At 37.3% G+C, this 14,636-nt stretch overlaps 1 protein-coding gene across 13 annotated transcripts in view; it reads left to right on the forward strand.

The window, feature by feature from the left end:
- NKTR (natural killer cell triggering receptor) overlaps nt 1-14,636 on the forward strand; it is a 50,035-nt gene that overhangs the window by 27,302 nt on the left and 8,097 nt on the right. For 6 of the 13 annotated variants that reach the window (XM_009445282.5, XM_003309735.6, XM_009445278.5 and 3 more), the window contains 7 exons: nt 4,510-4,539; nt 5,134-5,279; nt 6,561-6,783; nt 7,540-7,695; nt 8,573-8,660; nt 9,179-9,324; nt 10,827-13,712. In XM_009445282.5, coding sequence (XP_009443557.3) covers nt 4,510-4,539; nt 5,134-5,279; nt 6,561-6,783; nt 7,540-7,695; nt 8,573-8,660; nt 9,179-9,324; nt 10,827-13,712 — 3,675 coding nt within the window. Of the gene's footprint in view, nt 1-1,166; nt 1,189-4,509; nt 4,540-5,133; nt 5,280-6,560; nt 6,784-7,539; nt 7,696-8,572; nt 8,661-9,178; nt 9,325-10,826; nt 13,713-14,636 lie in introns of those variants that run through there. The other 7 variants (XM_009445280.5, XM_054680579.2, XM_009445279.5 and 4 more) reach the window with 5 other exon arrangements.

The raw sequence follows: 14,636 nt of genomic DNA on the forward strand, positions 1-14,636 counted from the left end.
GGTGCCTCTTCCCTGACAGCGTGATAGTTTCAGGAGTTGAAGGGAAAGCATTGCATGTTAAAAGCTAAAGTGGACAGAAGTTATCTTTATTTCCCTCTTCTGTACTACTTTACACCTACAGTCACTTATTTTTTTTTTTTTGCAACATTCATTGAAAACTCCACATTATTTCAAACATTATGTTCTTTTTTGACTTATTCATGTTGTCAATGCCTTTATGATAATTTTAAGCTTATTTTTAAATATTTCAAGATTTATTACATTCAAAACTCTTATAAAGCATTTTGTTCATGGTATAATAGTATTTTGATCTGAGTAGTAATAGATTTATTTGTTTAAATATAGATAAAAATTGGTCAGTGTGTGTTCTCCAAAAAAAAACTTCATAATGGGGAAAATCAGAGATTAGACAGGAAAAGAAGATATTGTGGCTAAGATTTGACTGCACTTACGCTTTCATCTCTCTTGCCTTTTTATTCTCTGAGAAGGTCCCTAAAATTGTAGTTAATGCTGCTTTATTATTATGTTCAGTGACTTAACTTCAATGTGTATCTAATATCACTGAACAGTAACTAGGGTCCAAACATTTGCTCATTAACTCCTGAAAGTAGTCTGTTGTGATATGTCACCAAACAAAGGTTTCAAATGTAGAAGCATGAAAGGTTCTTTAATTATTTGATGTGAATTAGTTAAAAGTTCCTTGAAATTTTATTTTGGATGATCTTAACTCACCTTTTTCTAATGAAATTTTTGCTTTCAACTGGTAGTAACTGGTCCTGGGCATTCAGATTTTTATATTTATGTATGTATGCAAGATACACTATTCTCTTTTGAGAAAATGTTGTCTTAGCTAATTTCTGGGATTTGTGAAAGGAAATGTAATATGTTAATAGCTATTATTGGCACTCTATGTTACAATATTAAGGATCTAAATAGATTCCCACTTAGCCACTATGCTTTTCTTAAGCATAATTCATCTCTACGTAAATATCCCATATGAAAGAAAATTTAGAGCCCTCCATTTAAAAAAGCTTTCTTGCTCTGCATAAAACTTGAAAATAATTAATTTCAAAGTTATATTGATATTAAAACATAGATTCAGTCTTGTCTTAAAAGTGTATTACAATTTATTTCTTGCCATTTTTGTGTAAAATTTACAGAAAGAGTGTTACACCGTGCGCTCCACAGGTAATGTCTCATTACTCTAAGGCTCTCTCTCTTTCTTTGCCTTTATCTCTTTAATTCTGTTGTTATGTGCATTGAAACATTTTAAGAAAAAAAAAACTTTCTGCTTTATCTGTATAGCAGCAGTACATGTAAAACAAGTGCATTTTATTTTTCATGGTTAATCCTGGGAACTATATTTTAACTTCAGTGGCTTGTTTCCACCAAGTTCCTGTACATCTTCTGGTGGGGGAGTGGGGTTATTAGTTTATAGTATGGTTTTAGTTCTCATTTCAGTGTGGAATTAGTCATTTCTGTATAAGGGCAAAAGGTTCTCTGATAATGGTATAAAACTATAGATTGTTTTTGGAGTAGCAGTGACACTTGTCAATTTCTAGGATTTATAAGGCTTAAATACCTTGCACACATGTTTTTTAAAGTAGATTCAGGGGTCGGGAAAACTGAAAAATCACTGTCTTTAAGTACAAGAGAAAAATGGAAATGCATAAATATTGAAAGGTTTTATAATTTGAAATGTTCTTTGTGGTTTTTTCTTTTTTAGGTATGTTTTCATAAGCATATATAAATTTAAACATTTTTGATAGCCTCTGGCCTTAACTTACTGAGCATGTGTCACCATTGCATAGCTCTTTAAACAGCCGCTTTTAAGATCAATGCAATTTTTTTTTAATTGAAGGTTTTGAAAGATTAAGAGTTAGTGAGATGAGCTCTCTGCCTCTTTTAGTAGAATTGAATAGTCTGGACTGTGAATATTATTTCTCTCGGCCCTTTTGTAACCCTCTTTGGCTAATGTCCTCTGTTCATCCACGTATTAGCCAAGTGCCAGTAACCCTGCTTTACATTGGGATTTCTACTCCTGGAATGTAGGTTGAGAACCCCAGAGGGCTTCTTTTTGTTAAATACTTTTAGTATTCTTAATATGTAATCTAACCCAATTAAAGTGCAGACTTATATTTCTGTATCTTGAGTTGCAGATGCAAGTAATGGACTTTAATCATTCCTATCAGGTTTAGGCACTATGGGCAGGCTGAGTTGTCCTTGAAAGAGTCATTCGTGTCTTCATTTGTTTTCTGCACTACTGCTATAAAGGACCAAGTTTGCCTATTCTTGGCAGTTTTCATTTGAATTAAAAACTAAACTTGAATGTCATAAAGATAGCTATTCCATCCTCAAATTGAGTCTCAAGTAGTATGTTGCTGCATCGCTACACTACTCTGGAATGTTTTATTCCACCATTTTCTCCAAAGGTTTGCCATAAAGTGGTTTTTACAGCCTTTCTATCAGCCAAGATGGCAAATTGAATTGGGCTCTTTATGTTTTAAGAAAAATTTGCAGGCTTTCCCCAATACTGCAGGATCTGTGAGTCATGGGAGAAAGGATCAAAGAAGGAGAAGGAATGTATCTAATCAGGAAACCATACATCGTTTTTACTTCTACATATTTGGGGCTGATCCCTTACACTGTAGAAAAATTTACTTTTTTAAAAGCACTTTTGGCTGGGCGTGGTGGCTCACGCCTATAATCCCAGCACTTTGAGAGGCTGAGGCAGGTGGATCACCTGAGGTCAGGAGTTTGAGACCAGCTTGGCCAACATGGTGAAACCCCGTCTCTACTAAAGTTACAGAAATTAGATGGGCCTGGTGGCGCATGCCTGTAATCCCAGCTACTCAGGAGGCTGAGGCAGGAGAATCACTTGAATCCGGGAGGCAGAGGTTGCATTGAGCCGAGATCGTGCCATCGCACTCTAGCCTGGGCAACAGAGTGAGACTCCATCTCAAAATAAACAAACAAATAAAAATAAAAGCACTCTTTACATCTTTCATATAATAGAGTCACTAGCTTCTGTACCAATTTCTTGTCTTTAGTGTACTTTGGTAAAGTTTTATAATTAAAGCACATTTCTATCTTGAAGTTACCATCCAAGGTGGTTTCTGGATGCTAGTTTAATGGTTTAAATACTAGTGGCTCACTAATTCACTAGATAGTTTTTGTTCTGTTTTCTTTTTGCTGCCTGTTTTTATTTTTATAATTACATTGGCATGAATTTCCACTTTTCAATCTTCTAAGGAATATTTGAGATTTTTGCTTTTAAAACTTAGTATTTCCTTTAAAATTCTGGAACTTCTTAAGTTGACATTTTAATTTTTTTAAATTAAATTCTGTAGTGCTCTTACAGAACCGAATATTCTTAATGTAAGTATAAGCATTACAAATCCTCGTAGAATAAATATTTTTAGCATTGTTACGAAGGTTAAAAACTGGGTTTTGTTCATTTACATGTCTTAAAATTGCCTTAAAATGAATACAGAAATTTATATGGCAGCTTCTAGTACAGTTTACTGCTTTAACATGGCCTGACATCTAGTGATATTTTTCTCTCTTTCAAATTTCTGTTTTCTATCTCTTAAATATCTGTTTCTCATTCTTATAAATCAAGATGCTTGTAGTATATAATTCTGAGACTAATTATCTGCTTTTGAATTTTTTCCACTGCAATTCATATAATGTGAAGATCTGTGAAAATGCTATGGGAAAACTAGCTTGGGTTCAAAATATCTTAACCAAATATACCCTGTAGGCTTCCCAAGAGTGACTGTCTATCAGTTGGTGACTGTAGAAGAAGCCAGTTGGGTGTTTTCTGGGCCAAGGAAATTTAAAATGTCTGTAATGTTATCCATCATTACTTTTTGCTGTCAGAAGGGATGGCAGATTGAAGCTTTTCTCCCTATCGCATTTTCAGAGTTGCTGTGTCAGAGCTTCACCTTGGGTGAAGGAAGATGGGCAGGAATTCTGGAAACAGAACTCCTGAGACCTACCTCTGCCTGCCTAAAAATGTGGACTGACTCAGTATGAGAAATAACAAATAAGAAAACATTTAAGTGTTTGGGGCAAATGTTAATCACACTTTCTTTCCATAGGGCAAATAGGAGGTGCTTTTCTTATTTAATTACGCTGATAAATTTTGAGGGTTTTTTTTTAAGTGTTTTGTTTTGTTGTTTTGGAGTTGAGAGTAACTTTAATTTTTATGTGTATTCATGCTGTGTATTTATGGCTACAAGTCAAACTGATTTCATATGTATGCATACATATAGTCTAATAGAGATGGTTGTAATTCATTATAATCTTGAGTTTTTTAAATTAGTAAGATGGCTACTATTGCTGTTTTGGGGTTTTTAAGGTTAGATATATATCATGTTTAACTTTTTCCCCTATCTTTTTATCTTTACTTCTTTGTTCTCTACATGCTGTGTTTAAACCTTTCTGCTCTCTTCACCTGAACACATCGTGTTTGACATCATCTTTGTGTTGATGTTTATTACATAGTACCACAAAGCCTGCTCCACACCTGGATGGGTAAGAGTTACATTCTTACTACATTGGGGAAGTGTTTGGGTGGCCAGCCATAAAGAGAGATTGGACCATGGTTGAGCCCTCAAGGGAGCACTCTTGATGTCTGGCTTAATCTCATAGCAAAAGCTATTCCTTAGGATCACAGAATATACTTGTTTTGAGACCCCATGGCTCTCATGTGACTGAAGGAGTCAATCTGTGCTCATGGATGGGCTTCTCAGCAATATAATTCTTTTTATTTTTTTTTTTCTCTTCAGTTTTCCAAAATGGGTCAGATAGTAAGCAGTACAATATCATGTGTCCCTGTAAGGAAGGTTCCCAAGTACCAAGCGAAATCTGAATGTTACCAGACTCTTTACCCTATAATGGTTAAGAACCATTGTTTTAAAGGCAGAAAACTGAGGCCCAGTTTGCATAATCGTTTCCTTTTATGAAGCAGATTTCAAGTTCTCATTCCATTCTAGTTGCTTCATACAACAAACAGTTTGGTTTTATTTTCAGGTGTGTGGACATGTCATTGATTACAGTTAATTGTCTTGATTACTGTTTATAGCTTAATTATCAAACCAGTTGTTTCTTGAATTTGTATTATGACAGGGTGCATGTCGTCTTTGGACTGGTTATTTCTGGTTTTGAAGTAATCGAACAAATTGAAAATCTGAAGACCGATGCTGCAAGCAGACCATATGCAGATGTGCGAGTTATTGACTGTGGAGTACTTGCCACAAAATCAATAAAAGATGGTAAGAACTTTTTTGACAGTAGATGAAGCTAAGATGCAGGTAAAGCATTGCTGAAGACTGTAACTAGATTTGAGTAGTGGAACTAGTGGTATAGCAATAGCCCTTGGTGCCCCGAATCATACCCTACATGTTTAATCTTTTAGCATATCTTGTCAGATCTTACTTTTTCTTACTTCCTTGCCACCAGCCTTATCCACACCACCAGTATTTTGTGTCTGAATTATTGCCGTAGCGTCGTAACTGTTTACCTTGCCTCCGTTCTATAATCTTTTGTCAGCAGCAATAGCCTCCTAACTGGTCTCATTGCTTATATCCTAGGCCTGCTGTGGTCTGTCCTTAACAGCAACCAGAGTGATCCCTTTGAACCATAGTTTGCATTCATGTCACGCCTGCACAGAACCCTCCAAGGACTCCCTTCTTCAATCATCCAAAGCAGAAGTCTTTATGGTGGTCTCTAAGGCCCTGACTGGTCTGGCTCTCTGCTGTCTCTCTAAACTCTTTTCCCTTATTCATTGCCTTCCAGGCACATTGACCTTTTTTCAGACATGCCAACCACTCAGGGACTTTGTGCTGCCTATTCTCTTTGTCCGGAACACCCTTTGTTAAGATATCTGCATGACACTGTCCCTTGCTGTTAAGTCTCTGTTCAAATGTTATGTTAAACTACCCCTAGTCTTCCTATTCCCTTTACACTGCTTTGTTTTTCTGTCTTAGCACTTATCATTTGTCATATTATGCAATTCTTTTTTTTTTTTTTTTTTTTTTTTGAGACAAGAGTCTTGCTCTGTCACCCAGGCTGGAGTGCAGTGGCACTATCTCGGCTCACTGCAACCTCTGCCTCCTGGGTTCAAGTGATTCTCCTGCCTCAGCCTCTGGAGTAGCTGGGATTATAGGGATGCACCACCATGCCTGGCTAATTTTTGTTATTTTTAGTAGAGACATGGTTTCACCATGTTGGCCAGGCTGGTCTTGTACTCCTGACCTCAAGTGATTTGCTCACCTTGGCCTCCCACAGTGTTAGGATTACAGATATGAGTCACTGCACCGGGCCTATTTCTTGTTACTTGACCCAACAAGAATATAGGCTTCATAAAGACAAGGGACTTACTACCTTACAATCTTGCCAGTAATTTTATTATAAACTTGAAAAAAACTGTCTACATTTCATTTTTTGTTTGCTGTATGTAAAGCATATTTTATGATATTCAGTAATCACATTTTTTACTCTGAAAGGTAGGCACTGAATTTAGTACTAATGTTTTTATTAATGTTTCTTAAAAGTTTTTGAGAAAAAAAGGAAGAAACCAACTCATTCAGAAGGCTCGGATTCCTCTTCCAATTCCTCTTCTTCTTCAGAATCATCTTCAGAAAGTGAAATTGAACATGAGAGAAGCAGAAGGAGGAAACATAAGAGGAGGCCAAAAGTTAAACATTCTAAAAAGAGGCGAAAGGAAGCAAGCAGTTCAGAAGAGCCAAGGAATAAACATGTAATGAACCCAAAAGGGTACGTGTAAAACACCAATGTACTCTTACCTAAAAACAAACACTCTGGAATGGGAAAAGTATGTATAATTCTATAAACTCAATTTTATTACCTGTTATTGAAAAAGGATAGCATTTTTTAAACTTTAAATTGAAATCTGGCAAATCTAGGAGTAGGTAGCATAGGCATTTCATTTCAAAGATTTGTGTGTTTTCAGTTTTCGGGTGAAAATAGTCCTAAGAACTCTTTTTTTAAGAGATAGGGTCTTGCTCTGTTATCCAGGCTGGAATACAGTGGCACAATTATAGCTCACTGCATCTTCCACCTCCTGGGCTCAAGAGATCTTTCTGCGTCAGCCTCCTGAGTAGCTAGGACTACGGGCGTATACCACTATGCTTGGCTAATTTTTAAATTTTTTGTAGAGACAGGGTCTTCCGCTATGTTGACCAGGCTGGTCTCTGACTCCTGTCCTCAAGCAATCCTCCCACCTAAGACCCCTAAAGTACTGGGATTACAGGTGTGAGCCACAATGCCTGGCCTCCTGGAACTCTTAAAATAAAAAAGTTAGGATCATTTAACAATTTTCCTATCAAAATTCTAGTCTTTGGGTTTTTCACTGGGTTGATATTGTTCTCTTTGTGAAAATCATATAACTCCTTTGAGTGAGACTTGTAAGCTATCGTTAATTATGCTGTTGTTTTAGTAACTAATTTTATGTGCTTTTATTATGAAATGCAAATATTATACATTTTAATCAGTGACTTGGTTTGTTCTAAGTCACTCTGAGAGGAGTGATACCAATGAAAAAAGGTCAGTTGATTCCAGTGCTAAAAGGGAAAAACCTGTGGTCCGCCCAGAAGAGATTCCTCCAGTGCCTGAGAACCGATTTTTACTGAGAAGAGATATGCCTGTTGTTACTGCAGAACCTGAACCGTAAGTAGGATGACTAAACTATTTATTTTTATTTCTCCGATAACACAGTTCCGTCAGCTCATTGCATTCCACACTCATGTATGGAACATGATCCATGTTTGAAGCACATTGAAAGATAGTATGGGAGTATTAGATTAATGAATGATACGTAGGAAATATGGGGGATACCAGATTATTGAGTGATACGTACCCTACCTTTCAGAATTCACATTCTAGTAGGGAGAGGAGGTTGGGCAAGTTGGTCAGGGAAGCCCTTATTGGTGATCTGGAAAGATTTTATTCCTGATCTTCTTGCCTTTGCCTTTTATTAGAGAGGTGAGGTTTTAGTTATCAGAATAGAGAGTTAGTTGAATTCTTTGGATCCATTTGAGTGATGAAGCATGGGTTCCGATTTGAATAGTGCATAATTAATTGCATGATGATTGGAGATACAATTTAGTATCATAAATAAGTTACTTTTGTTAACTTGTTCAACAATTACTTCCTGCATTGGAAAAGTGAATGTGTCGCTTTAGATTTGGTCTGAGAAAATAGTATTTAATGTATTTTGTGTGTTAGACTCAAGTTTAGAATTATTGAAAGAAAATGTTTCATGAACAGAAATATCATAATGGCTGGTGTCATTGATAAGTTCCCTATGAAGAGTTATTTTGAAAGCTGAAAAGTATAAGAGTCCTTATTTATAATTAGCTCTCTGCATAAAGTTATCATTTAGTTCATTAAATATTTTTTAAAGCCTGATATTGTCTTGTTTTAAAAAGCTATTGCAAAATGGCATGTATCTTTGAATTAATAGCTTAACATAATGTGTTTTCATTATTAAAAATTCTAGCTTCTTTGCTTATTTTTAATTTTCATCACAATCTTCTTTTCCTAGGAAGATTCCTGATGTTGCACCCATTGTAAGTGATCAGAAACCATCTGTATCAAAGTCTGGACGGAAGATTAAAGGAAGGGGCACAATTGTATGTGTGATAAGACTTTTTTTGAAATTATGTATCTAATAAAAAATTTTTACCTATTTTCAAAGTCCTAGCTTTAATTTTAGATATAATACAAAATCTGTTCAGGGAACTAATTGTATTTTCCATGGTTATGGGAAGGTATTGCTGTTAGATCAAAGTATACTGCTGTGTTTGAATGGGTTTAATTGAGTATGAAAGGAGGAACATGTGAAACCATCAGTGAGTATGCTGAGAAATCATTAAGACTTTAAAGAGGAAAATTTTATGTGGATTACAGGTGAATCTCAGCCTTGCCCATCTCTTTTAATGCCTTGTTTGAAATAACTTCGCCTGAACCTAAAATAAAAGTTAAAAACTAAAAAAAAAAAAAAAAAAAGAACTTTAGACCATCCTTTTGGTAACTTCAATCATTACCTTTGATGGGATGATCTGAGATTGGGTCTTTTACTTAACTCTGTCACATAGCAGACTGTCGTGGAGAGGCATTTTTTAAAATACTATTGTTTTTGTTTTTAAAGCGCTATCACACACCTCCAAGATCAAGATCCTGTTCTGAGTCAGATGATGATGACAGCAGTGAAACTCCTCCTCACTGGAAAGAGGAAATGCAGAGATTAAGAGCATATAGACCACCTAGTGGAGAAAAATGGAGTAAAGGAGATAAGTAAGAATTTTGAGTATAAGCACAATCCTGTGTCTGTTATATTTTAAATGTTAAAGGGATTGGATACAATTCTGGACTTTTCATTAAAGATTCAGTGAAAGATTCACAGTCAGACTGTGACCAAAGGAAATACATTTGGGACTACTTGATGAAAGTAGTACTGTTAACTAGTTGGGCTTTTAAATCAAAATCCTGTTTTCCTTAACAAAAACTATAAGCCTGTGTCTTTTAATGACCTCTTAGTCAATTTTAGAAATAATTAGGATTTAGAGACCGGGCGTGGTGGCTCACACTTGTCATCCCAGCACTTTGGGAGGCTGAGGCAGGCGGATCACGAGGTCAGGAGATTGGGACCACGGTGAAACCCCATCTCTACTAAAAATACAAAAAATTAGCCGGGCGTGGTGGCGGGTGCCTGTAGTCCCAGCTACTTAGAGAGGCTGAGGCAGGAGAATGGTGTGAACCCGGGAGGTGGAGCTTGCAGTGAGCTGAGATCGTGCCACTGCACTCCAGCCTGGGTGACAGAGCGAGACTCTGTCTCAAAAAATAATAATAATAATTAGGACTTAGAAATTATATAGCAGATTCTGTCCTAGCCAGCCAGGTCACTGATGAGTTCATTGGTAAATAGGAAAACCTGCACTCGGTGTTCATGTTGACTTTTGATCGCAGAGACTTGCTTTTTTAGAAGTGTACACATCTCTTACCTTCAGTGATGTCCCACAGTTGAATATTTATTTTAGGAAGGGGATAGGCCCCAGAATAGCTAGTGAAAAATATACTAATGGGACCCTGTGTAATCCTCCATGGTAGTATTCTCTTTTTCTCTGGGGACATCCTGCAGAGTGGTTTGGAATTGTGAAAAGGAGGAAAAGGAATGCATCTGCTGTATAGAAGCGGCTCAGACACAGTGGTGCTGAGGACTTTCAATTCTGAGCCTTGACATTAACACTCAGATTGTAAAGCCTGTATCTGTTTTCGTGTACTTTTTCCTCAATTTCTGTTTTAAGTAGTTTACAGTCTTAGGGGAAATCTGGATTACCTGTCTGAGGTGGAGAAAAAACAAGCTTCATGTTAGTTTCAAGCAGCTATCCTGCATCTTCAGAAAATCAACAGATTGTTTGAGACCTTGGTTTGACTCACCCTCAAAAACTGTTCCTAGAGGCAGAGGGTTGTGAGCAGATAACAGCCAGGAACTCTTGTGATTTGAGTTCAGCAGTGTTCTTGTGATTAGTTGGTTTGGTTTTCAAAAACATTTCCTAACAAATGTAAGGTTCTTTGCTTAGCTTAAAAAAAAATCCTTTTGTAAGTGAATTTGTTAGTAGTTCTTAGTGTGTGTCTCTGAAAGTATAACAAGACCAGGCCTATAACTCTGATTCACGCTTCCTGCGTGTGCTTAAAGTGTTAATGGGGTCAAGAACTTTGTTATTAACAAAGCTGTGTCTTAAGGTGTAGAAAACATGCTTATACATAACCGCATGAATATTATGTCCTTTCTATAGGTTAAGTGACCCCTGTTCAAGCCGATGGGATGAAAGAAGCTTGTCTCAGAGATCCAGATCATGGTCCTATAATGGATATTATTCAGACCTTAGTACAGCAAGACACTCTGATGGCCACCATAAAAAACGCAGAAAAGAAAAAAAGGTTAAGCATAAAAAGAAAGGGAAAAAGCAGAAACACTGCAGAAGACACAAACAAACAAAGAAGAGAAGGATTCTTATACCGTCTGACATAGAATCCTCAAAATCTTCCACTCGAAGAATGAAATCCTCTTGTGATAGAGAAAGGAGTTCTCGTTCTTCCTCATTGTCGTCTCATCACTCATCAAAGAGAGACTGGTCTAAATCTGATAAGGATGTCCAGAGCTCTTTAACCCATTCCAGCAGAGACTCATACAGATCAAAATCTCACTCACGGTCTTATTCTAGAGGAAGCTCAAGATCAAGGACTGCGTCAAAGTCCTCATCACATTCTCGAAGTAGATCAAAGTCCAGATCTAGTTCCAAGTCTGGGCACCGAAAGAGAGCATCAAAATCACCAAGAAAAACAGCTTCTCAGTTAAGTGAAAATAAACCAGTTAAAACAGAACCTTTAAGAGCAACCATGGCACAAAATGAAAATGTAGTAGTACAACCAGTTGTAGCAGAAAATATTCCTGTAATACCACTGAGTGACAGTCCCCCCCCTTCAAGATGGAAGCCTGGACAGAAACCTTGGAAGCCCTCTTATGAGCGAATTCAGGAAATGAAAGCTAAAACAACCCATTTGCTACCCATCCAAAGCACTTACAGTTTAGCAAATATTAAAGAGACTGGTAGCTCATCATCCTACCATAAAAGAGAAAAAAATTCAGAAAGTGATCAGAGCACTTATTCAAAATACAGTGATAGAAGTTCAGAAAGCTCACCAAGGTCAAGGAGCAGATCTTCTAGGAGTAGATCTTATTCCAGATCATATACAAGATCACGTAGTCTAGCTAGTTCACATTCAAGGTCTAGGTCTCCATCATCTAGATCTCATTCACGAAATAAATACAGTGATCATTCACAGTGTAGTAGATCATCTTCATATACTTCTATTAGCAGTGATGATGGAAGGCGAGCTAAGAGGAGACTTAGATCCAGTGGGAAAAAAAATAGTGTTTCACATAAAAAGCATAGCAGCAGCTCTGAAAAGACACTTCACAGTAAATATGTCAAAGGTAGAGACAGGTCTTCATGTGTGAGAAAGTATAGCGAGAGCAGATCATCTTTAGATTATTCTTCAGACAGTGAGCAGTCAAGTGTTCAGGCCACACAGTCAGCCCAGGAAAAAGAGAAGCAGGGCCAAATGGAAAGAACACATAATAAACAAGAAAAAAACAGAGGTGAAGAAAAATCCAAGTCTGAACGGGAATGCCCTCATTCAAAAAAAAGAACTTCGAAAGAGAATCTTTCTGATCACCTTAGAAATGGCAGTAAGCCCAAAAGGAAGAATTATGCTGGTAGTAAATGGGACTCTGAGTCAAATTCAGAACGAGATGTAACTAAAAACAGTAAAAATGACTCCCATCCATCCTCTGACAAGGAGGAAGGTGAGGCCACATCCGATTCTGAATCAGAGGTTAGTGAAATTCACATCAAAGTCAAACCCACAACCAGGTCGTCCACAAATACTTCACTGCCTGATGATAATGGTGCTTGGAAATCAAGCAAACAGCGCACATCAACTTCTGACTCTGAGGGGTCCTGTTCCAATTGGGAAAACAATAGGGGAAAGCCACAAAAGCACAAACATGGGTCAAAGGAAAGTCTTAAAAGAGAACACACCAAAAAAGTGAAAGAGAAATTGAAAGGGAAAAAAGACAAAAAGCATAAGGCTCCAAAACGAAAGCAAGCATTTCACTGGCAGCCTCCACTAGAATTTGGTGAAGAGGAGGAGGAGGAGATTGATGACAAGCAAGTTACTCCGGAATCAAAAGAGAAAAAAGTTTCTGAAAACAATGAAACCATAAAAGATAATATTCTAAAAACTGAGAAATCCAGTGAAGAGGACAACCTTTCAGGTAAACATAATACAGTGACTGTTTCATCAGATCTTGATCAGTTTACTAAAGATGATAGTAAACTCAGTATTTCTCCCACAGCTTTAAATACTGAGGAAAATGTGGCCTGTTTACAAAACATTCAGCACGTTGAAGAAAGTGTTCCCAATGGAGTGGAAGATGTGCTTCAAACAGATGACAACATGGAGATCTGTACTCCTGATAGGAGTTCCCCAGCAAAAGTAGAGGAGACTTCCCCTCTAGGAAATGCACGGCTTGATACCCCAGATATAAACATTGTTTTGAAGCAGGATATGGCAGCGGAACATCCTCAAGCAGAGGTAGTAAAACAGGAAAGCAGCATGTCCGAAAGTAAAGTGTTGGGTGAAGTGGGGAAACAGGACAGCAGCTCTGCTAGCTTGGCTAGTGCTGGAGAAAGTACTGGGAAGAAGGAGGTGGCTGAGAAGAGCCAGATCAACCTCATTGATAAGAAATGGAAGCCCCTGCAAGGTGTGGGGAACCTGGCAGCACCTAATGCCACATCCAGTGCTGTGGAAGTTAAGGTGTTGACCACTGTGCCTGAAATGAAACCACAAGGCTTGAGAATAGAAATTAAAAGCAAAAATAAAGTTCGGCCTGGGTCTCTCTTTGATGAAGTAAGAAAGACAGCACGCTTAAACCGTAGACCAAGAAATCAGGAGAGTTCAAGTGATGAGCAGACGCCTAGTCGGGATGATGATAGCCAGTCCAGGAGTCCAAGTAGATCTCGAAGTAAATCTGAAACCAAATCAAGACACAGAACAAGGTCTGTCTCCTATAGTCACTCAAGAAGTCGATCGAGAAGTTCCACATCATCTTATCGGTGAGCAATATTCTCTTTCCTTTCTTCTCCCAAGGAGAGTCTGTTATTGTTTAGCTTGGAAGAATATCAGGATTAGGGACAGAATCACTATTTTCAAATATCTGAAAGGAATAAGAAGTCTTGTTTTGTGTGATTCAGAGAGTAGCTTGAAAACTTAGGGAGAGGGAATTTCAGGAGGAGAAATTTGGGCTGGGTTTACAAAACTCTATTACTATCAGTTTAAAGCTCTCTGTCACTAGAAATGAGTTCCCATGATAGGTGGTAAATTCTCCATCTTTAAAGGTGTGAGGCTGCTTCTTGCCAGTCAAGTGATGCCTTAGAAGGGAATCCTGAATTGACAGAATATATAGAATTTGCAGATCATTAATCTAACCTTCCATTTCACACATGTGGAAGGTGAGGGCCAGAGAGACAAAGTTACCTGCCCAAGACATGCATCTTAGTTTAGATGGGGGATAGGGATAAAAATGATCATCTTTAGATTTTTGTTGTTTGAAAAGCAATATAAGAATTTAAAACACCTTTTTCTCATCTTTGTCACTCTGCACCTTCATGAAAAGATTTTTTGTTATTGTTATAAATTGCATCATAACTTGTCAGCATAGAATGGATAACAGAGATGAGAATTAAAAACTAAAAATATTTGTGATGGTAATAGGAAGTTAGTAAGCAGTTGTGTTGCATTCTTTTTCTTGTAAATATTTTATGGTTTTACCTGTTTCTTAATTATTCATATCCCTTATTTTATTGTGCTTGATATTCATCATTTGAACTGAAAATACCACAAGAATCTTTGACATTTGTTTCCTTTCTAGTTATTCATCAGTCTTTCTTCCCTTGCCTACCCAGACTTCCTAAAAAAGGAACTGCCACGTGCCATCTATACTCGGTCTCCCATTTTCTCCTCGGCTGTGTGCTTGCTGC

The sequence above is a fragment of the Pan troglodytes genome, chromosome 2 (assembly GCF_028858775.2).
Source record: "Pan troglodytes isolate AG18354 chromosome 2, NHGRI_mPanTro3-v2.0_pri, whole genome shotgun sequence".
Taxonomy (NCBI): Eukaryota; Metazoa; Chordata; class Mammalia; order Primates; family Hominidae; genus Pan; species Pan troglodytes.